This window comes from Macrotis lagotis, chromosome 7 (genome assembly GCF_037893015.1).
Source record: "Macrotis lagotis isolate mMagLag1 chromosome 7, bilby.v1.9.chrom.fasta, whole genome shotgun sequence".
NCBI lineage: Eukaryota > Metazoa > Chordata > Mammalia > Peramelemorphia > Peramelidae > Macrotis > Macrotis lagotis.
Genome location: NC_133664.1, coordinates 92,780,700 through 92,805,764, shown reverse-complemented (window position 1 = coordinate 92,805,764; position 25,065 = coordinate 92,780,700). Strand labels below are relative to the sequence as shown.

Genomic DNA, 25,065 nt, shown 5'->3' with positions numbered 1-25,065 from the left:
TGTATAAAATATTTCCTATCTACCAAAAGACATCTAGGATAACATTAGACTGTTAACATAATTGCCCTTTTCTAGCATTTCTCATTTCACCTCTTTATGATCACAAAACCTTAATATACTTTCTCTCATAATCCCTGACATGACAGCCCAAGATGAAAAATAAGCCTTATTCCCAATTTTTATTTTCAGATTCTCTTTGTCACCATTATTCTACTGACCTTGTGTCTTGGAAGTAGGTTACATTCAATTAAATAATATTAAAGCTAGATTCTAATGATAGTTAACCACCAGTCCTCAAGATATAGGCTGATACATAAGATATAGGCTGACCACGCTATTCTCTTGTTCAAGACACTTTAGTGACTGCCTCTTACACTCAGATATAACTAAAAACACTAAAATACAATATTCACTATATTCTCCCTCCACATAATTTAAAGCTCCAGGTTATTGCACATTGCAATCACCTGAAATATTTCTGGAGCTACTGGAACGGAGTACCACTGATCACAGAAGCCAAGTGACAATGAACTATACTTGCTCACAATTCCTAATCATTATCATCTCTCACAAAAACTACTTTGTACATATTTCTATTTATTTATATACATATGTTGCTTTGACTCATAAAAGTAAATCTTTTCTTTTTCCTATGTTACCACCATCCTGGCACACTCCAGGCAGAGAATAAATGTTTCTTGAACTGAATACAATTACAGCTTCTCTCAAACTCAACAGAGCTAGGAACAAAGTAGGATACTGAACTGTTCATGTATCACTATTTTCTTTGTAATAAATTTTTATTTGAGGCTTGAGAAAGTGAAAGTTTTATATATATATATATGAGTACCAAAGCAACAGAGTACTCTTTTTTCCTATAATCTAAAACCTTTCCTACAAGTTCTCCTCTGATGTTTCACTGTATGGGTATAAGCTCAGGCAGCAATCAAGAAAGGCTAATTACATCACAAAAGCTTGGGGAAATGTGATTTATCCTAAATTGGAGAATACAATATGATGAAATTACAACTATCTTTCAAAAATAAAACTGATCTACCATCATGTATTAGTTCTTCAAAGGTCAATAAAAAGTAAGTACATTTTAACAGAATTCTTAATTTATTACCCGTTTCAACGTTGTTTTCTGTTTCTGCTGTTTCCAATCCATCCATGCTATCATCATCCTCCACTGTAGATTTTCCTCTGTTTCGAGGCCTATAAACGGGAACAATGAAACCTCATTAAATTATAACACTGACTTTATATAGTTACTTACATTGTACCTCGCACAGAAGTTAGAAATTATTTGAAAGATAATATAGAAGAAAATTTCTCAAAAGCTACCCCGTCAGAAAGTGATTACTTGCCTATTTTAATAGTGCACCAGTTGAAATAAATTGTATTTCCCCAAGATTCTTCTTCAGATTAGAATGCTTTTACACTTTGAAAAATCAGCAACAACATCTGAAGTTAACTGGAATCAACTCTAACATAAGTGCTAATGTACTAAGCTTAAATCGTAAAAATGCAATAGATTTCAAAATGATAAAGGCAAAATTGTTACCATACAGTTACTATAACCTAAAACTCTACTGTCTTTGGAAAAAGTCAAAATAATATACTAGATTGAAAAACAGGCTCTAGAAATGATTCTGTTCTGATATTCTGAAGAGGAAAGTGAAAAAGGAAAAAGAATTCATTAATGTAAAAAAGGAAAGGAGGAAGGTAACTATTTTTTTCACATTTGGGGTATGTGAGAAGAGTGTTCAAACATCGAAGATCTCTAATTAATCACATTTAAACAATGGAGAATTAAATATGGACAGATAAAGTTAATTGTAGGAATATATCCAACTCAACTGAAAAACAAGAAGGGAAAGGGAGGATGGTGTTAAAAAGAGATGATGACACTGGAAAGAGAACAATTCCAAGCAAAACAAATGTCAAAAATCCTTAAAGGGAGACTAAAAGGGGCAGGGGAAGAATAATGAGAATTTAGGGGTTGCCTTAACTGGTTCCTTCTACAACAAACGAACAGCTAAACAACTGTACCACGATGAATGTAATGGAATTTCATTATGTCTTGAGAAGTAAGAAAAGAGATGATTTTAGAAAAATTATTGGTAGAATGAAAAGAAACAAAATGAAATGAGCAGAATCAAGAGAACAGTTTACTCAAGGATAACAGAAGTAAATGAAAAACAAAAAACCACAAAAAAACTAATAAATATAATGAATGATGGCCAATCACAATTCCAGAAGACACCTACCACCAGATAGAAAAATGCAAGATAAAAATTGTATTCAGTGGATAAAGCACTAAACATGGAGTCAAGAAGATCTGGCTTTAGCTGCATGATCCTAGTCATCTGCCTGCCTTAATTTCCTCTTTTCTAAAATAGATTTAATAATAATAGTGTCTAATCTTCAGGGAAGTTTTGAGAATAAATTAAGATGTATGTAATGCACTTTGTGCTATGTAATTGTGAGCTACTTTTACTATTGATTAAGCTTATCTGTTAAAGAGTTTTTCTTTCCTTTCCATTGTGTATTTCTTTTTTAATGAAAGATAGGAAGACTTTAAAATAGGAATCCAGAAAATTGTCATTAAAACAAACTTGTTTTAATGAAAAAAATGGAATTAAGATTAAATTCAGGAGACAGACAAGATAAGCAGAAAAATTTTGAAAATAACATTATATGGCACTGCACTTTACTATGTATAAATCTACTGATTCAGGCATATATCCTTGACTACACACTACTTTACAATGCTCAATTTTATTTTTAAACTTGATTGTCTCTTAGAATTGCTAATTTATTTTTTACTATAACCTCCACTGCTACAATGGCAAACACTAGTCCTCTAATGTCCTTCCCCCACCTTCCAAATTGAAATAAAGTAACCACATTTTGAAAGTTTATGCAATCTTTTGCTCTTTAAGGATATATGCTATTGGGGCGGCTAGGTGGTGTAGTGGATAAAGCACTGGCCCTGGAGTCAGGAGTACCTGGGTTCAAATCCAGGCTCAGACACTTAATAATTACCTAGCTGTGTGGTCTTTTAACCCCATTTGCATTGCAAAAAAAAAACTAAAAAAAGAATATATGCTCTCAAGGGAGGCTAGGTGGTGCAGGGGATAAAGCACTGGCCCTGGAGTCAGAAGTACCTGTGTTCGAATCCAGGCTCAGACACTTAATAATTACCTAGCTGTGTGGCCTTGGGCAAGCCACTTAACCCCATTTGCCTTGCAAAAAAAAAATGTGCTTTCTCTACTTCAAGAAGAGATTTATATTTTATAGTGTGATAGAACATTATTATTTAACTTCCTCATAGTTCTGATTCTTTTTATTAAAAAGATTAAATTAAATTAAAATTAAAATTTTTCATTCACATGACTACATTTATCCCTCATATCTATCCCATCCAACATCAACATAGTTCTTTTTGGTGTGTTTATTTCATTCTGCAACAATTCAGAAAAACTTTTCCAGGTATCTCTGAATTCCTCAGTCATCATTTCTCACTGCACTCTAATAGTTCATTATGCCAACATTTTAGTTTGTTCGGCTAACATAGATATATCCTTTGCTTTCTGGATCACGATCAATATATTAACATACCAATAAAAATTAAGCTTCCATATGTCAAAATTCTTGTAGTAGCACTTTTTGAGAAAGCAAAGAATTAGAAAACCAAGTATACTCACTGATTAAGGAATAGCTAAACAAAATATGGTATGTGAATATAATGGATTACTGTATTCTAAGAAATGATGTGTGTGTGCACGTGCGTGTGCATGAATGTGTGTACACACAACCCCACATACACAATATGATAAAAAATAAAATCATGCAAAGAGCAGATCATACGTCCAATCAATTCCTCAGTGGAAAAAGGAACACAAGTTTTAAACATTGCAGTTTTTCCCTCTTTAAAAATATTCTTTGGGGTGCAGTGGATAGAGCACTGGCCCTGGAGTCAGGAGGACCTGAGTTCAAATCCGCCCTCAGACACTTAATAATTGCCTAGCTGTGTGACATTGGGCAAGTCACCCCATGGCTTGAATAAAAAATTAAAATAAATGAAGATATTCTTTGTCACGTGGGATGGATCTCTAGAAGACAATGGGGAAGGGATACTGGGACTAACAGTGGAATTAAAAAACTACGATAAAAACTTGGTTAAAAAGGATTGGGAGGGGGGCGGAGCCAAGATGGCGACATGAAGGGATCAAGTCTTAGGAGCTCTCTGATAAAAACTCATAAACTAAGGACTCTAACTAAACTTTCGAGAGACAGAACCCACAAAGGGACCCAGTGAGGCAGTTCCCCTACTCAAGGTAACCTGGAGAAGAGCAGAAAGGCTCTGCTCCCCCGGGGCCGGAGGGGCGGCCCACCAGAGGGGTGGCACCCCCAGAGCCAAAGTACTTCAGCCTCCCGGAGGCAGCCCCAGGGCACTGGGAGTCTCAGCTCACAGCAGTGGGGGAGTCTCCTGAGCTGCACCCCGGGGAGCACTGGCAGAAAGTGGGGGAACAGCGGAGGACCTCTGCCAGAGTGAGCACTTGGAGCCCAGCCCTCAGGGCACACAGCCAGCAGCCTGGTCTTTCAACAGCCTAGACTCAAAACAGAAGCAGGTGGAGCCTGTAAGCAGGAGCCCCCAGGGCATGAGCCCATTGAGCTGAGGGAGGGAAGTGAAGAAAGACTGCAGAGCTCTGTCCTCTGCCCCTGGAACAGGACACTGGGGCTCTGACCACATTCAGATCCTGATTGAAGTCTAGGCCCCCCCCCACCTCAGACCCGTGGCAGAGGGGGGCGCTTATGGTCATTCACAGACCAGGAGGGAGCACAGAACCTCACACACTGAGACCCTTGTGGGGGTGTCCCAAAAGCTCAGGAAACACCCCCAAAAAACAGGCTTAGGCTGGGAAAATGAACAAACAAGAGGAAGACCATTGAGAAATATTTTGCATATGAGCCCAAGAAGGATCAAAATACTCAGTCTGAAGATGAGGAAGCACAAGCTCCTGCATCTAAAGACTCCAAGAAAAACAGAAATTGGGCTCAGGCTATGATAGAGCTCAAAAAAGACTTTGAAAATCAAATGAGGGAGTTAGAAGAAAAAATGGGAAAAGAAAGGAGAGAGATGCAGGAAAAACGTGAAAATGAAATCAGCAGCTTAGTCAAGGAAATCCAAAAAAAGGCTGAAGAAAATAGCATGCTAAAAACCAGCTTAGGTCAAATGGATACAACAGTTCAAAAAGTTATTGAGGAGAAGAATGCCTTAAAAAGCAAAATTGGCCAGATCGAAAAAGAGATAAGAAAACTCTCTGAGGAGAATAAATCCTTCAGACAAAGAATAGAATTCAGGGAGATTGATGAATTTACCAGAAATCAGGAATCAATACTTCAAAACCAAAAAAATGAAAAATTAGAAGAAAATGTGAAATATCTCATTGAAAAAACAACTGATATGGAAAACAGACTTAGGAAACATAATTTAAAGATTACTGGAATACCTGAAAGTCATGATCAGGAAAAGAGCCTTGACATCATTTTCAAAGAATTACTACAGGAAAATTTCCACAATATTCTAGAAGCAGAGGGCAAAATAGAAATGGAGAGAATCCACCGATCCCCCAGAGAAAGAGATCCCAAAAAACCAACCCCTAGGAATATTATAGCCAAGTTCCAGAACTCCCAAGTCAAAGAGAAAATATTATAAGCAGCCAGAAGGACACAGTTCAAATATTGTGGAGCTGCAGTCAGGATCACACAGGACTTAGCAGCAGCTACATTGGAAGCTAGTAGAGCTTGGAATACAATATACCGGAAGGCAAGAGAGCTTAGAATGCAGCCAAGAATGAACTACCCAGCAAGGCTGAATGTCCTCTTCCAGGGAAAAAGATGGCCTTTCAATGAACCAGGGGAATTTCAAAGGTTCCTTTTGGAATGGCCAGAGCTGAACAGAAGGTTTGATCTTCAGATACAGGACTCAGATGAAGCATGGAGATTGGAGGAGAGGGAGGAAATATAGGGACTTAATGAGGATGAACTGCATGTATAGAAAAATGATACTGATAATATTCATATGAACCATCTCAGTTAATAGAGCAGGTAGAGGGAGCTTTTATAGTTGAAGCACAGGAGAAAGCTGAATTCGAAGAAAAATATGGTGTAAAAATGGAGTCAATAAGAAAAAAAAGGGAAATGGAATGGGAGAAAGAAAAAGGAGAGGGGGAATAGTCCAAGATAGTTCACATAATAAGATTTTTTTATTATTACAATGAGCTATTGCAATGATATGGAAGGGGGGAGGCAAGGGGGAATGAGGGAACCTTTGCTCTCATCAGAGATGGCTAGGAGAGGAAACAGCAAATATACTCAATGGGGTATAGACAACTGGAGTAAGAAGGAGGGGGGAGCAGGGGGAAGGGGTGGGGATGTGAATAAAGGAGGAGAGGATGGACCATGGGTGGACAGTGGTCAGATATAACACATTTTCTTTTTTTACTTCTTGCAAGGGGCTGGGATTGGATGGCCTGCCCAGGACCACAGGGCCGGGTGGATTCTGGGCCTAAGGGGTGGTATGGGAGCTCAGGGCTTCTTGGCCCCAGGACCAGGGATCTGTCTGCTGAGCCACTCAGCAACCCTACAGAAGAGTCAGAATGAAAGGAGAGAGAAAATATAGTACATGATAGTGGAGAAATAAGAAAGAAGGGAGTTGTGATCAGCAATGGCAACGTTGGAAAAATATGGAATTAACTTTTGTAATAGACTTATCATAAAGAATGTGATCCACTCACAACAGAGTTGATGGTGTTGGAACAAAGACTGAAACACATTTTTTGTTATTATTATTTGGGGGAGGGTGCAGGGAAAGTGGGGCTGGGTGGCCTGCCTGGGGCATCATAGCAGGGTGATCATTGGGTGTCTTGGGGCCGGATTCAGACCCAGGTGCTCCTGGCTCAAGGGCCAATGCTCTGTCTGCCACCCAGCCACCCCTAATATCATTACTATTTTATTTCATTTTGGGTCTTTTTTTTCTTCTTTTTTGGTTTTTGCAGGGCAGTTGGGTATCAGGTGGCTTTCATGTCACATGGCTGGGTGATTATTGGGTTTAGGAGGCTGGATATGGCCTTGGAGGCTCGTGGCTCCAGGACTGGTGCATCGTCCATTGCACCAACTGGCCATACCTACAATTATTACTATTATTTTTTTATTTTAATTTTTTTCTCCCCCCTTTACTTTTGCCCAAGCAAGTCTATCTATATTCATGGGGGGAGGGGCATTTTGTTTACTTGTAAACAAGTATATTTTATTAATGTAAAGAAAAACATTTGTACAAAATGAGAATAAAAAATAAATTAAAAAAAAAGGATTCAAGCATCACTGAATTAGAGTTAGAACTAATTTAGTTCAACTCTTCTCATTTTACAATTGAGGAAACAAAGCCAACAGAAGCTAAGTGACTTCATGCTGACACAGGTAATAAATGAAAATAGTGGCAGAGTCAAAATTCAAAGCCTGGTACTCTTGGCTTCAAACATAGTTCTCTTTATACTAAACCACAATTCTTCAAAATTATATTATACCCTCTAAAGAAGATGAGAAAAATAGTTGTAAACAAAGGAAATGGTAGCAAAACTTCAAACACAAAAATATATTTAGTCTGAAGAATTTGATGGGTGAAAGAATCAATGTATTGAAATAAAGCTTACAGTAATGTAATACAGCAAAATCCATGTAGCACATCTAAAGTGATGTTCATATCTCAACTAACAATTAGGAAAATTTAAAACACCAGAACAGAAAATGCCAAGAACTAAACATACAAATAAAAAGCCTAGAAAAAACAAATTAGCAAAGCTAAAAAATACTTAAGTTTTTTTCACAATCAAAAATAGGGGGAAAAAAATCCCAAGACAAACAAAAAATTATTTTTAAGACTAATAATATCCAAAAGCCATTATCCAGCTTGAATGTAAGATTATAACCCCAAGAAAAAGAGTAAATGCAAAAAGAACTGAATATTTACAAAAAATACAATCTCTTAAAACAAACCTCAAATAAAGGAGCAGAATATTTGTAACTGAACATAAAATAAAAGTGAAATTAAAAAATAAACAAGACAAGCTTCTCTTATTCTGAGGGTTTTGTCTTCAGTGTTATAGAGGCAAAGGCAACTTGTTCTAAACTTCTTCCTAATTCTATGCCATCATTCTCTTTCCTAATAGCTGGTTGCTAACCTGCCACTTCCCAAATATACCCAGACTTTTAACTATTCTTAAAAATCATCACTATCTACCCTACAAAATTACATCCTGGATGTCTCCTTCCTTACTATCACTGAAATCCAAAGAAGCTTTCTGATCTCATTGTCTCTACTTCTTCACTTTAGGTTCAGTTCAACATCTGCAGACTATCTTGCAAAGCTATTACCAAACTGAAAACTCTGTCTTCTAAGTCAACAATTATCTATAATCTACCAACTCCCTATTTTCAGTCGGACCTTTTTAACCTCTCTAAAACTAGGGACACTACAAGGTTTGTGGGTTTCCTAAGTTTTGCATTTTTATCTTTCCCACTTTTCCTGTTAGGGTATTCTTTTTACATTCCTTAATTTTTAAATCATAAATGCTTCATTTCCTAATCCTAGGTAACATCAAATCAACTTTTGGGAACTTCAGAGAAACAGGCACACTAGTATTCTTTTTCTAGCTGTCAGTTTTATCAACAAGATGGCACGGAGGATAGGGGGCTGGGCCTGGAATCAGATAGCCATTTACTAGCTATATGACCCCTACAAGTCACTGAAAAAGGAAATGGCAAACTATTCCAGTGGGCAATATTTACATTAATATATACCCTTGGTAGGATACCACTGAACAGAAACCTGAGCAAGCCTTACTTTTCTATTTTTTCTTTCAATATATCATTGATTCAACTGTCTTTAGGCAAATAAATCCCAAAACTATGAGCTCACTTACTGAAGTGAGCTTACTGAACATATCCACCTCCATTAAAAGCAATTCAACTTCATTATGTCCAAAACACAACTCATTAAATTCCAAAGAAAATTAGGAGCAATTAACTTTCTATTTGTCAGAAGATGGCTACCTTTTCTAGCACAGATTCAAAAATTCTGAATCATTCTCACTTTTAAGCCTATTAAATATTTCCTGTTTCCAGAAAAATCAAGTAGAGTGCATATGCATAGTTATTTAGCACCTTAGATAATCCCAAAGTTATTTTTTGATGATTAAGTACCAACATTTGTAGTCTTCCAAAATATTATAATCAAAATCAAAACAAAATTATACAAGTCAAAATCATTTTTAAAAGGTATTAAGGGTAATTAGGTAGCACAATAGATAGAGCACTGGCCTTGAAGTCAGAAGGACTGAGTTCAAATCCAGCCTCAGACACTTGATAATTACCTAGCTGTGTGCCCTTGGGCATGTCATTTAACCCCCATTGCCTGCCAAAAAGAAAAATAACAATAAAAAGTATTAATAAATCACCATGTGTCCTTGGGGCAGCTAGATGGCACAGTGAATAGAGCACCTGCCTTGGAGTCAGGAGTACCTGGGTTCAAATCCAACCTCAGACACTTAATAATCACCTAGTCATGTGGCCTTGGGCAAGCCACTTAACCCCACTGCCTTGAAAAAAAAATCTAAAAAAAAAACTCACCATGTGGTATGTTTTCACCAAATCAGTGTTTGAGAACTTCAAAAAGACAGGCACACTAGTTTTGATTTTCAAGCTGTCAGCTTTATCAACAAGCACAAATAAACAAGGAGAACAAAAACCTTTAGAATATAAAAGTTTAAGTTCTTTTAACTTTTTTTAACTCTCTTTTTTCTATTAATTTTAAAAACAAGCTGTACTGATGCTTTTTGGCATATCAATCAGTACCCATTAATTTATCATAATCCAAGAAAGAACTAAAAAGAAAGCTCTTCTTTTAAAAGAAAGCTCTTCTTTTAAACAACTGGAATACTAGAAAAAAAGAAATCATACACTGGTTAAGACGAAGAATTTAAGAGTGCACATCTCATTCTCCATTTACATTAAATCTCTGTCAAGATGTAGGGTTATGCTTTAGTGTTTTCAAGTAGTTGAAGTGTACTCTTCACATCATAGGCCACAATAAAGTTCAAATGCATTTATAATCTAAAAGGTCATGGGCCACTAAAAAATTTATGTAAGGAAAAGAATTCTAAAGCTAAATGAGTGATCTGCAATGAAACTGGACCAAACTATGCATATTTCCCTTAATGATAAAAAATTCCTAAAAAGCATTAATTTTATCCAGCAGTTAACCCTTTTTTATACCAAAGTCATACAGCTTGGATTTGAGTATATCAAACTGAAATGAAAAGCTTTTTTGCATAAAATAAATCCAATTACAAGGCAATCAACTAGGAAAAGTTTGTCACATCTTCTATCTTAATCATGTAGTCATTTGTAATCTAGCTGAAATGTGTTTTTAGTTAGAGGTCTATCTATCTATCTTCACACCATGCCCCCTCTAGTTTTTTGCAATCAGGATGCAAATTCACCGACAGGAGAAAATGTCTTTCTTGCTTGCATTTACATCTGCCATGTTGAGCCTGGCACACAGTTATCATTTAAGAAAAGCTTTAGTTATCTATTTAACACTGAGTAATATCATCAATTTTGTGTTCCTTACTTCTCTACTCCACTAAGGTATTTTATTTTTTAAAAACAATACCAAATAGTTTTGATATCAATATTCAATATAGTTTAAAGCATGGAATACTATTCTTCTTTCATTAAATAAGTGAAATTTCCCTTCAGATTTGACATTTCATTCTCCTAAATGAATTTTCACTTTATTTAGTTCCCCCAAATTAATTCCTCAATAGATGGACTGATATAGCATTAATCAGTTTTTTTAAAATGGATCTGTAATTACTGGGGAGATCAGAGTTTCTTTACATCGCCCTGACAAGGAAAAGAAAATCTACTATTGAGCATATAGTCCAAGGAGGTTGAATTTACAAAGATGCCAGTATGTTCACTGCACCCTTTGTTTTCAGTAGCAATTACCTAGAAACCAAGTTTATGCCTATCAACTAAAGAACAGAATAGTACTTTGCAATATGAAACAACAAATACAAAATAATTTAGGGAAGATAATTTGTATGAATGATGAGAAAATACACATTATTCCTTTCATTAGAAGAAAAGGGAAAAGACTTATAAGCATAAAAAAAAAAAATTCCTGTACTATCAGTTTAGTTCATGTGTTGTTTGGTCTTACTGAATTGTTTTCTTTGTAATATGAAAAAGACAGGAAGGTAGAAATGGGGGGGGGGGGGGAATATATATATATATATATATATATATACATATTAAAACATATATCGTGGTCACTTCAATTGCTTATATGATTTTTGAGAGTGCAAAAAGACTTTAAATAAAGGCGAGAAGAGAGAAAAAGAAAGCACTTTAAAGTTTATGAAGTATCCTGATCAATCTCTACTCTCAGGTCAAATCACATAATAAGAGTTGTTAATTTTTTAAAAATACATTGAATCTAGATATGATTACAAGGACTATTATATGAATGATGAAAGGTCTTACAACTTAGGACGAAAATGTTTTAATTTAATTAGAAATTTTGGTTTAAGCACCAACTCAGTAAGAATATGACAATTTAGGGTGGGGGTGGGGGGCTGCAAGGCAATGAATGGGGTTAAGTGGCATGCCCCAAGGCCACACAGCTAGGTAATTATTAAGTGTCTGAGGTCAGATTTGAACTCAGGTACTCCTGACTCCAGGGCCAGTGCTCTATCCACTGCGCCACCGTAGCCACCCCCATGACAGTTGTTTTCAAGCAATTTTAAAAATATTTTTTAAATTAGAAAAATTTTACTCTATTAATAAGAGTAGGGAATGAAGATCAAGGTAAGTCAGCATATCCCATTGTATTCCTATAAGTCATATACAGAATGAAGAATTCCTTCATTTCTGCCTATTGAGATCCTTCTGTCACCCCAGGGCAGAGATGGTCACCTTCTCTAGCAAACATAAACTGATGTCAATGGTTTAAAAGTTGCCTTTCTTTCTTCAAAAGTTCTTTTAAACTTCTCTGAAAATTTCTTAGATACTCTCATACCACTCTACCTTAAAATGTAATTTTATATTATATATATATATACACACACACACACACACACACACACATATATATGCTAGAAGTGCCTATTAGGCTGAACTCCCTGCAGTGTCTAAAAGAACACACATATTATGCACTTAATAAATTCATGTGAAAAGTGTGGTACAAACTCCCCAGATTTCTTTATTAGCAAAAAGAAAGAAATGAGGCTCAGAGAGACAATTTGAGAGTTGTCTAGTTTCATCCTATTAATAAGAATCAATACCCAAACTTAAATAAAAAATGTGCCCTTTCCATGATAGATATATAGTTGGAGGTAAGATACTAGTGGGACTTAATATTAGGGGAGCTGGAGGGGCAGCTAGTTGGCACAGTGTCCTGGAGTCAGGAGTAGCTGAGTTCAAATCCTGCCTCAGACACTTAATAATTACCTGTGTGAACTTGGGCAAGCCACTTAACCCCACTGCCTAGCAAAAAAAAATGTTAGGGGGAGCTGGAGACACACAAATTAAATGCCCGCATTCCTGCACACCATAGAAGACTACTGTGAGCAAAGAAAATGTAGGATACATCTAGAACCAGAAGATTCAAGTTCAACTTCAGTTTTAGAGATTCCCTAGTTTATGTAATCCTGGGCTCAGCCTGCCTCTCTCAACTATTATCCTGGAATAATATTAACGGCTCCCATACCTCAACAGGATGGCGGAGAGGATCGTGGAGTATATTTGTAAGGCACTGTATAAACACTCAATCTCCTGAAGTAGCAAGAAGGTAGAGTTAACTCTGCCCCCAAGCAGCACCCAGCAGTGGGATCTTTGAAAAATGGGGTTCTAAGGACCTTGGTAAAGAGGTCCAGATAAATCAGGGAACTTGCCAGTCATCTACTTTAACCTTAATTTCTATTTAACTACCAAAACTGGACTTACAATGTAAAGAACTTGCTTCAACTAAGGCTATTTGAATTGAAATAAATTGTTGGCTTAAAAGCTCAAACTGAGCAATCCATTGGTCCGGTAGGAAAAGGTGAAATGCCTTCACTTGATTCTGTGCATCACTCTTTCCAAAACAAAAGCCTTTGAAGACTCCATTTTTTTTTCCCTCAAGTTCACTTCTTAAAACATAGCAATCTAGATTCCAACTTAACTGGAGTCAACTCTTTATTCATAACTCCAAGTGCCTTCTCAGTCTTCATCTTTCAATGGTCTTTCTACAATACCATGCAACTGACCAAACCAACCCTCTTTCTCAAATACTTCTACTGCTTCTTGATAGAACACTTTCCAATGTTGCTTCACGTTTGCCTGCCTGCCTCTTCTTCCAGCTCTGACCCATTTAAGTGGCTGTACCAAGAGCTGGTCCTAGGAAATCTGTTCTCCTTACTATGTTACATGTTGTCATAAGTTTTCATAGGGTCAGCTATCATTTCTAGGTAGCTAACTCCCAAATCTATAGTCTAAAATTAGTCTGAATCACTAATTGCTTCGCAGATAAGACCAAAATAAACATCTTTAATTTTCAAACTATTATCTTTTCCAAACTTCCTTCTTTCCAGTTAGGACCTGGACTTCGGAAGACTCAATGCAATTATTCCTGAAATACTGAAATCTATGTATCTCTAAAGCAAGTCTGTAAACATATCAGGGTCTGAATCTCTAAAATAATACTGTTTTGAGGATAAAATAAAGAATGGGACAAGTGGTGGAGTGAGGAAAGGGAGAACCCATGTACTTGTAATACAAATACAAACCACCAAAATAATTCCTTCATGAAGGAACTTATATTCCAATGGGGGAAGATAACAGCATAAAAAGGAGCTAAAGATGAAAGGAATGATTAGAAAGATTGCCCACTGTGGACAGTGCAATAGTAAAGAAACAGTAAAGTTCAAAGAAGGATCCCAATAGGAACAGGAGAGCTTAACTGATGTATCTCATAAAAATGATGCTCCAGGCTAGGAAATCATCCATCTTTAAAGGGTGGAAGATTTCCCTAGGGTGACAAGGTGGCTGACAAGGAAGGTAGATCAGTTGAGGAAAATGTGCTTCCAAGTCAAATCCACTCAAAAATACTTATTTTCATACCTCCCACTAGCTAAGAATAGTTTTTGAATTTTTAAATAAAATGTTATTTGGTCTTGGAAGTAGTTGTCAGCCTGTTCTAAACTTCCAAATTTGGTCTCCTTACATCCAATTCTCTTAATTTCTTCATTGAAAATGCAAATGTCACGTTCCTACAAACCAGGTGCGATAGAACCACTGCCCTACCTGGTACCACCCTAGCTTCTGCTTCTTTTATATTTCGTCCCCTCTTGGGCTTTTTATTTCCAACTAAATGCACCTTCTTGTTGTCTTCAAACCCAAAACACTCCATCTCTCACCTCAATGTCTTTATAGGCTTCCCTCCTTATTTGTAATGCAAAAAGCTGACTATAGGCTCAACTCAAGTGCCACCATCCTTAAGAGCTATTTTGCAAGTATCTTGTTCATGAACATACTATACATAACACTAGAAAAATTCAAGTTTTAGAGCAAGGACTCTGTGTATTAATATTAATGGCAGACTCTAATTTTTAAGATGGGCAATATTTAAATTTTTTGTAGGCTAACTACAAGTTTTACTGTACAATTGTCAGAAAAACCTCTTCAACTTTTCCCATTTCAAATGTATTACTTCTATACTCAATCATCTACCACTGAATCTCATTGCCTTTTACAAGAGAATTTTGACAGACATTTTAACCTCTTCATCTGACTAGATCCCAACCTTCTTCAACCTTATCAATTTTCCCACACAAGACCTTCATTTTATAATAACAAAACTACTTTAAACTCTTACAAAAAGCTAGTACAAATCTTTATGGCTTTCTTTACTTTTTCTCCAGCTTATAATCTCTTTAAGAATACATGGGGGGGGGGGGGAGAAATTCTCAGAAGTCCGTTCCCCCCCCCCCAAGACCACTCCAAATACCATTAAATTAGAGTGGCAGAAAGACACAAAGACTAAGTGAAAAAAATTTCCAGCCCAAGAGAACTTGGAAGATCTGCAGGAAGGATCTGTTGCACCTGGGTTAGTTAGAAAGGGCTACAGTGCAGGCCCAGGCACAGGAGCAAACTGGCTCCAGTCAACCAGGAACAGTCTGCAGGGTGCCTGAGTCCATGGAAGCAGGGTGGTTTCCAGACCTCTTAGCCCAGGGATTGCCAAAGAAAACTTGGAAGGTCAGCAGGAAAACTGCCACACTAGAGTGAGCATGGAGCCCAGGCCAGTACAATGCTCAGTGCATCCCTGACCCTGGGACCAGAAATAGGCCTGCAGAGTCACCCAGAAGTTGCTTACAGAGCACTCAGGCTACAGATGATAAAATGTTCAGGGAGACTGTAGAGGTCTCTCTGCTATCCCTGGAGTAGGACTCTGTTTCTTTACCCATACTCAGATCCAGGTCAGAGTCTGGAGCCGCATACTATCATAGCAGAGTAGGGAACCTACTGGAACCTTAAGGGTTCCAGGGTAGAAAGGAGTGTTTGTGGTCATCCACAGACAAAAGTCTCTCATCAGATCTTGAAGGAATTGAGGTATTGGGGGGGGCGGGGTGCTTCCACCACCCTGGGTGCAGAGCACCACCTTAAGAAAGAGTTAAAAATCAGGTCATGGGTTGGGGAAATAGGCAAAAAAAAAAAAACAAACCCATAGACAATTACTTTGGTCCAATGGGGGATGAAAATACACACACAGAAGATGACAAAGTCAAAGCTTCAGTATACAAAGCCTTCAAGAAAAATATGAACTGATCTCAGGCTATGGATGAACTCAAAAAAGATTTTCAAAATCAAGTAAGGGAGGAAGAGGAAATACTGGTAAGAGAAATGAGTGTCTTAAGAGAAAATCATGAAAACCAAGCCAGAAGCATGAAGGAGATATAAAAATACTGAAGGAAATAACATCTTAAAAACCAGTTTGGATCAATTGGGAAAAAAAGGCAATCCAATGAGAAGAATGCCTTAAAAAGCAGAATTGACCAATTGAAAAAGGAAATGCAAAAGCTATCTGAGAAAAATTCCTTAAAATGTAGAATGGAGCTAAGAAAAGCTGATGACTTTATTAAAAAATCAAGAAACAATAAAATAAAACCAAAAAGGAATGAAAAAACTAGAAGAAAATGTGAAATATCTCATCAGTAAACAACTGACGTGAAAATATCTAGGAGAGATAATTTAAAAAGTATTGGGCTATCTCAAAGTCATGACCAGCAAAAGAGCTCAGATTCCATTTTCCAAGATTCTCCAGGAAAATTGTCCGGATATCTTAGAAACAGAGGATAAAATAGAAATTGAGGGAAACCACTGATCACTTCCTGATATAAATACCAAAATAAAAATTCACAGGAATATTATAGCCAAATTCCAGAATTCCCAAGTCAAAAAGAAAATATTAAAAATATCATAAAGCTATAGTCAGGATTACACAGGAATTAGCAGGATCCACATTAAGTGTTCTTAGGGCTTGGATTACAACCTAAGAATCAACTACCCAGAAACAGAAGACTTTCAAACTCTCCTGGTGAAGGGACCAAAGCTGAACAAAAAGTTTTATCTCCAAGTACTCAGATGAACTCATACAGAAGGTGGACAGGATGGGCAAACTAGAAGGGATTTAAGTATGTTGAACTGCTTATATTCCTACATGGGAAGATGATAATGTTTGAATCTTCTCATTTATTAGGGCAGTCAGAAGGAGCATATATATAGACAAGGTATAGGAGGGAGCAGAAAATGAAGGTATAAAATATTATAAAGATGGAATTGAGGGGTGGCTAGGTGGCACAGTGTTTGATAAAGCACAGGCCTTGGAGTCAGGAGTACCTGGATTCAAATCCGGTCTCAGACACTTAATAATTACCTAGCTGTGTGGCCTTAGACAAGCCACTTAACCCCATTTGCCTTGCAAAAACCTTAAAAAAAAAAAAAGATGGAATTACTGGGACAAAAGGAAAGAAAAGGTAGAATGGGCAAAGATATTTCATATAAAGGGGGCAAGGAAAAGCTTCTGCAATGGGGTGGAAGAGGGGAAGGTGAGGGGGGAATGAGTGAGCTTCATTCTCATCGGAAGTGACTCGGTAAACTTTAAAGGGTATAAAAATCTATCCTACCCTAGTACTAAGGGGGGAAAAGAAGAGAAAAAGAATGAGAGAGGGGCAGCTAGGTGGCATAGTGGATAAAGCACCCGCCCTGGGGTCAGGAGTACCTAGGTTCAAATCTGAACTCAGACACTTAGACAAGCCACTTAACCCCATTTGCCTTGCAAAAACCTAAAAAAAAAACCTAAAACAAAAAAAGAATGGGAGAAAGAGAAAAGGGGGAGGTGGAGAAGGGGTGCAGGTGATGTAAGAGTGAAAGATCCTAGGAGAGGGTAGTCAGACACATTTGAGGAGGGACAAGGTGAAAGGAGAGAGAGAGAGAGAGAACGAACACAAAATAAATTGAGGTAAGGAGGAATAGTTTGGAGGGAAATACAGTTACTATTAGCAACTGTGGGAAAAAAAATTGAAGGACTTCTCTAATGGCCTTATGATAAAGAACAAGATCCATCCCAAATACCATCTGACAGTATTTGAACAGAGATTAAAGCACACTTTATCTTTTTTGAGGTTTCTCTATTTTTTCATGTGGGGGGAAAACTGTATTTACTTTTATAAGACTAATGTAATAATGTGAATGAATAAGCAAACAAATAAAAGAAACAAGTCAAATCCAAAAACAAAAAAGACACAGGTTAAAATATTTTCCATAAAGTTTGAGTTAACTTTAACATGCTGACTTCTACTTTTTTTCAACACAAACTTCCATATTAAAGAATACTATTTTGTACTTATTGATAGATCTTTTGTTACATCTAGAGTTCACCTTTTGACAGCTGTCATTACCTATTAAAATTCACACTCCACTTAACCCCATTTGCCTTGCAAAAACCTAAAAAAAAGAAAATTCACACTCTACTTCCCTCTATTCTAAAAGAATCCCTCCATTAGAGGAATAAATGAGTAAACATATTACATTCAAGTGAAACAATATATTGGCCGGACTGAAAATGTCATACTATATAGCACTAGCCCATCATGTTTCTGTCAAGAAGCTACAGGGGCGGCTCCGTGGCACAGTGGATAGAGCACTGGCCCTGGAGTCAGGACTACCCAAGTTCAAAACCATCCTCAGACACTTAATAATTACCTAGTTATGTGGCAAGCCACTTAACCCCATCTGCCTTGCAAAAAAGAAAAAAAAAGTAGAAGATATGCTACTTAAATTTTGCATAGTCATTGGTCAGTCCTGAAGTCATTCAATTTTTCTTTTAATATTACTGAAGAACCAAGGTGGCAGCATGAAGGTAGCATTTCCCCAGAACTCCTGCCCCCAAATTCCAAAAAAAAAAAAAACAAATGATGGCTCTAGCCAAAATTTCGAGGGGCAGAACGCACAGAAAGACTGAGTGATACATTTTCCCAGTACAAGATAACTTAGAAACTCCAGGAAAGGTGTCTTTCACCAGCACCAGGGATTAGGAAAAAAAAAAACTTGGCCACAGTGCAGAGCAGCAAAGCTTAGCCCAGTCCAGAGATCACCAGCAACAGCTGGAAGGGGCAGGGAGAAAACTCTGCTACACCAGAATAAGTGTGGAGTGAGGAACACCATTGCAGAGTCAGCAAGGACAATCCAAAGAAAGAAGCCTGCACCTCCAGAGACAGTAAGGGAAGTCTGCAGAGATTTCTCTGCTCTCCTTGGGGTAGGACTATGCTGTTTGCCTACACTCAGACCCAGGTTGCAGTTTGAACTTCCATACTGAGATAGCGGGATCCCTCCTTATAGCCTCAGGGCAGAGGGAAGTACAGGGGCCATCTACATATCAAAGCACAGGCAAGAGAACATAAGACCTTGGAGGAATAAAGGTCCCAGTAGGGTGTCTGACAACCCTCCCCCCCAAAATAAACCCCAAAACCTTGAAAGTGCTGAGGAAATGAGTAAATAACAGAAAAAGAAGAATCTGACCAGGGAGAATTAGTTTAGTCCCATGGAAAATAAAAACACTCAGATGATGACAAAAATGAAAGCTTCCATATCCAAAATTTCCAAGAGAAATAGAAAATGGGCTCAGACTATGGATGACCTCAAAAAAGACTTTGAAAAGCAATTAAGGGAGGTGAAGGAACATTTGGGAGGAGAAAGGAGAGCAATGCAGAAAATAATGAAAACCAAATCAAAAAACTTGGTGAAAGATACACAAAAAAATACTGAAGAAAATAAAAAAAAGTTTAGGCATAATGGAAAAAGAAACACAAAAGGCAAATGAGGAGAAGAATGCCTTAAAAAGCAGAATTGGCGGTTGGAAAAGGAGATAACTCTCTGAAGAAAATAACTCCTTCAAATGCAAAATGGAACTAAAAGAAGCTGATGACTTTACAAGAAAGCAGGAAGAAATAAAACTGCCAAAAAAAAGTCAAAAATTAGAAGAAAATGCAAAATATCTCATTGGGAAAAAAAAACGCCAACCTCAAAAACATATCCAGCAAAAATAATTTAAAAATTATGGGGTTATCTGAAAGCCACCACCTGGAAAAAAAGCCTAGACTTCATTTTTCAAGAAATAATACAGCAAAATTTCCCTGAGATTCTAGAAGCATAGGGTAAAATAGAAATCAAGAGAATTCACCAATCACCTCCTGAAAGAGATCCCAAAAGAAAAACTTCCAAGAATATTATAGTCAAATTCCAAAGCTCCCAAATCAAAGAGAAAATTCTAAAATCTGCCAAAAACCAACAATTCAACTATGAAGGCTCCATAGTCAGGATTACACAGGATCTGGCAGCATCTACATAAAGGGCTGGGAGGGATTGGAATATGATATTCAAAAGGGCAAAAATCTTGGTTTACAACTGAAAATCAACTACCCATCAAAACCAAACATCCTTTCAGGGGAAAAGATGAACTTTTTTTTTCCAGTTATTGCAAGGAAAATAGGGTTAAGTGGCTTGCCCAAGGCCACACAGCTAGGTAATTATAAGTGTCTAAGGCCACATTTGAACTCAGGTACTCCTGACTCCAGGGCCAGTACTCTATCACCTAGAACCCCGAAAAAAAAATGGACTTTCAATGAAACAGGACTTTCTTACGCAAACAGCCAGAGCTGAATAGAAACTTTGATCTCCAAACACAAGACTATGGTGAACCATGGGAGATGGGGGGGGGGGGGGGGGTAGGGGGGGGAGAGGAAGGAACTAACTATGAGGAACTTAATGAAACTGAACTGTTTGTATTCCTGCATGGGGCAAAGATTTTAATAACTCATATGAACTTTATCATTTATAAGAACTGTTAGAAGGAACATATATAGACAGGACATAGGAAAAAACAGAACATAATGGTATAATATAGTAAAAAAGATGGAATCAATGGGTGATAAAGGAAAGTACTGAGAGGAAGGGAAAGGAGATAAAGAAGCTAAGAAATTTCACATAAGAGTAAATAAAAGCTTTTTCAATGGAGTGGAAAGGGGGAAGGCAAGGGGGAATGAGTGAGCCTTTATTCTCATCAGAAATGGCTCAGAGAGGAAATAATCTACACACTTAATAGGGTGAGGAGATCTATCTTACCCTAAGAAAAATGAGAAGAAGAAAGGCTTGGGATAAGGGCGAATGGGGGAAGGGAAGGGGGGGGATAGGTGATAGAAGGCAGGTCAGATCATGAGAAGGTACTCAGATACAACGCACTTTTGGACAGGACTGGGATGAAAGGAAAGAGAGAATAGAATAAATGAGAATGGGGAGGAATAGAGTGGAGGTACAGCTAAGTAATAGCAACTGTGGGAAAAATATTGAAGCAACTTCTCTGGTGGACTTATTATAAAGAAAGCAACTCACCCCAGAGAAAGAGTCACTGGAATCTGAACACAAAATGAAGTACAATTTTTTTTTTCTCTCTCACTCTTTTCTTGAGGTTTCTCATCTTCTTGGGGGGGGGGGTATGTTTACTCTTATAAATACATTCAATTTACATCAATGGATAGCATGGAAATAATGTAGAGACTATCAGACAGCCTTGGGGGGGGGGGGCTTCAAGACTTTACGAAGAATGATAGGTACATGTTATTATTGTATGTAACTGGAAAACAAAATCTTAAGAGGAAAAGAATATTGCTGTTGTCAATGTGCACATTATACATATAATTTTTTCACGCAGAATTCTTATCTGCTTTTTTGCCCCAAAAAATTCTGTTTTTTAAGATCAGAACATAATTCTGGTCCCCCCAGATTATGCATACTCTAAAACTTAGAAGATAGTATCTATAATTTTTTATTTAATGTCTTGTTCTTCCTTATTATCTTTAAATACATACCTGATAATCTTTCTTTAAATTAACTTTTAATTCTCTGCATCATGCAGTGAATAGTATTAACTTTCCTTCATCATTCTCTGAATAGGATTCTAGAACTAATTTTATATTGTATATCCTTTCTACCATTGGGTGCAATCTTTACCTTCTTCACAAGTCATTAAATGCTTTCTATGTGCCTACTTTGGGCCCAAGACTGAGCAAAATACAGAAACAAAAAAACAAACAGAAAAAGCTATCCCTTTCCCCTTAGCCATTTACAATCCAATGGAATAAGATAATATACAAGAGAAGGAGCTGAGAAGAGAGGCAAAGGGTCATACAGTAGAAATTAAGTAAATAGTGGATGGGAAGTGATGTGTTAAATGGAAATTTCTGGGTTCTCTACAAATAAATGATTTAAAAGGGAGTTTAACACTCTGTCCTCTGATTAGAGGAGAGAGACAATTGGAGTGTAAAGAAGAAGACAACTGAAGGTCAAAGTTGAATCAGTCCCCATGATTTTCAACTTTCACATGATAAGCTTATAGTGGGGGAGGTATCTCACTGACATCTGATGGAAAACAAAATAGGCCAAGATATGGCATTAGATAGCTAGGGCACTTAGGCTCCTTTTCATTCTTTTTTTTTTTTTTTTTTTTGGCAAGGCAATGGGGTTAAGTGGCTTGCCTAAGGCCAAACAGCTAAGCAATTATTAAGTGTTTGAGGTCACATTTGAATTCAGGTACTCCCAACTCCAGGACCAGTGCTCTATTCACTGTGTCACCTAGCAGCCCCACCTTTTCATTCTTTATGGACATCTTAATATTCATAAATTATATAAATCTTTAGATTTAAGTATAATTGATGCTAAACTGATTATACTTCTGTCTTTTTTTCTCCATCTATATCTCTCTTTTAAAACTATATCAATTAGGGGTAGCTACATGGTGCAGAGAATAGAGCACCGGCCCTGGAAGCAGGAGAACCTGAGTTCAAATCCAGCCTCAGATACTTAAAAATTACCTAACAGAGTGATCTTGGGCAAGGCACTTAACCCCACTGTCTTGCAAAAAAAAAAAAAAAAAATTCTATCAATTAGTTGGATAAATAGGCCATACTGGGACTTCTTTAACTGCATAAAAGAGAATACATAAAAGCTAAAAGTTAACCACACAATGCCTGGCACACAGTAATTATGTTATAAACTTAACTGATTTTTTTTGTCATCTGTCTTTAATCAAGTGATTCAGGTCTGACTGCAAAAGCATTTACCAATTCTTGCAGTAATTGTATTTTTTACCTTCATTTGAATCTTCAGCATTTGAATACCTGGTGGATGAATATACAGTTCTTTATTATAGTAATATTTATCCAACACCAAGAGCTAGCACTGTAAAGAGAAAGACTTTTGAGTAAGATTAGGGATAATAAGGATCTTAACTGCATTAACAGTTATTCTTTTATTTTCCTAGAAATATTAGTTAAAACAGAATGAAAAGACAAATGAACTAGAAAACAAAAACAGGAAATAATCTTTACTAATTGCCTTTTAGTGATATAATTATTACTGTTTTTACTGGATGAAGATTAGATAGATAGATAGATAGATAGATAGATAGATAAACTAAGTTAAAGTTCTCATAGTAATTGAATAAGACTGGATTTGCAGAACACAATCAGCAATTTGGACCTTTTAAAAAACTCTATAAAAGGATGATGATTGCTGCTCTCCCTTGTCCAGACTCCTATAGCTTAAATCAAATTTTCAAGACATTCATGTTTTTATAAAACTGAAAATCAAAGGCAAAGATTATTCTCATTTTTGTCTTACATTTGCAAATGTCTTTTCATATAATAGGATACTTAATTAAAGCTTGTTACTGTTCAGTCATTTTTTTCACTTATGTTTAACTCTTCATAACCCCATTTGGGTTTTACTGGCAAACATACTGAGTCGTTTGCCATTTCCTTCTCAGGTCATTTTACAGATGAGGGAACTGAAGTAAACAAGAGTGAAGTGATCTGTCCAAGGTCACCGGACAATGCTGGTAATGGAAGACAAAACTGAACTCAGGAAGACTCCAAGTCCATCATTCAGTCCACTATGAACCTAGTTTCCCTAAAACTTGTTAAAGAAACTCAACCAAAGCTTCTTGGCAGAGAGGAGACTGGAAGAAGAGAAAGGAGAAGAAGCAGCTAAGATATTTCCCATAAGAGTCAAGAAAAAGTTTTTTCAATGGAGTGGAAAGGGGGAATGAGTGAGCGTTCATTCTCATCAGAAATAGCTCAGAGAGGAAATAACATCCACACTTAATAGGGCATAGAAATCAATGTTACCCTAGAGAAAAATGAGAAAAAATGCTTGGGATAAGGGGGGGGGGGGGGAGAAGGAATAGGGAAATAGCTGATAGAAGAGAGGGAAGATCACGGGAGAGGGTACTCAGATACAACACACTTTTGGACAGGTCCAGGATGAAAGGAGAGAGAGAATAGAATAAATGAGAGTGGGGAGGAATAAAGTAGAGAGAAATACAGCTAATAATAGTAACTGTGGGAAAAATATTGAAGCAACTTCTCTGGGAGACATGATTAACAAAGTAGCTCACTGCAGAGACAGAGCCATAGGAATCTGAACACAGACTGAAATACATTTTTTTTCTCTCTCACTATTCTTGAGGTTTCTCATTTTCGGGGGGGGGGGGGGGGGGAGATTTATGCTTACTCTTAACAAAATTATTTTAATACAATAAAAAAAATAATTCTAGATCCTTCACTACAAAAATATGTTACAGTATATAGTATATTCTATAGTATAAGTATTTATATAACATCAAGAGCTAGCACTAATAGAGGAAGACTAAATAAAAACCATTTATATTAAGAGAAGGTATAAAAGCAAGGATCTTCATGTCATCAAAATTGTTTTTTTCTTAAAATTGTTATTAAAAATAGTTAGAAGGGACAAATGAATCAGAAAATAAACTGATAAAGAAGACACAAAACTACTTTTTTTTTTTATGACTTAAGGATGTATTTAAAGAACTACCAAGCTGAACCAATTAGTAGCAAACAACAACATATAAAGTAATAAGCCCACAAAAATTATCAATCTTTCTCCATGTTATTTGCTATTGTTTGGTCATTTTTCTATCAAACTCTCCCTGATCCCATTACAATTGAAATGTAGTTTAAAATTTAATGTAGCATTTGTTATAAAAGAATAGAAAAGTAATTTTATTTTATAAAATTCTTATCAGTGAATTAGGTGTCTAAAAGCAAAAAAGTAATTTCAATCTCTCAGCAGAGAGTTTATAAAATTAAATCATTTTCCGAGATAAATTTACATCAAAGAGCACTTTTACTTTATTCTTACCTTATTTCAAACTACAGAAATAAATGTGACATGTAAGCAGATGAAAGACCATTAATCTTTGGCTGGATCAGATACTGCAAATCTTTGTTCCAAAAAAAAAAAACTAAATAAAAATTAGGTTTATATATGATTTACATTAGACAACTCTCAAGCTATATTCCATTTTACTTTAAAATGTTT

The 25,065-nt window shown here is 36.6% G+C and overlaps 1 protein-coding gene across 8 annotated transcripts in view; it reads right to left on the bottom strand.

Moving 5' to 3' along the window:
- KMT2C (lysine methyltransferase 2C) overlaps positions 1-25,065 on the bottom strand; it is a 291,259-nt gene that overhangs the window by 220,801 nt on the left and 45,393 nt on the right. For all 8 annotated transcript variants that reach the window (XM_074193304.1, XM_074193306.1, XM_074193298.1 and 5 more), the window contains exon 2: positions 1,127-1,215. In XM_074193304.1, the coding sequence (XP_074049405.1) occupies positions 1,127-1,215 (89 nt within the window). The remainder of the gene's footprint in view (positions 1-1,126; positions 1,216-25,065) is intronic.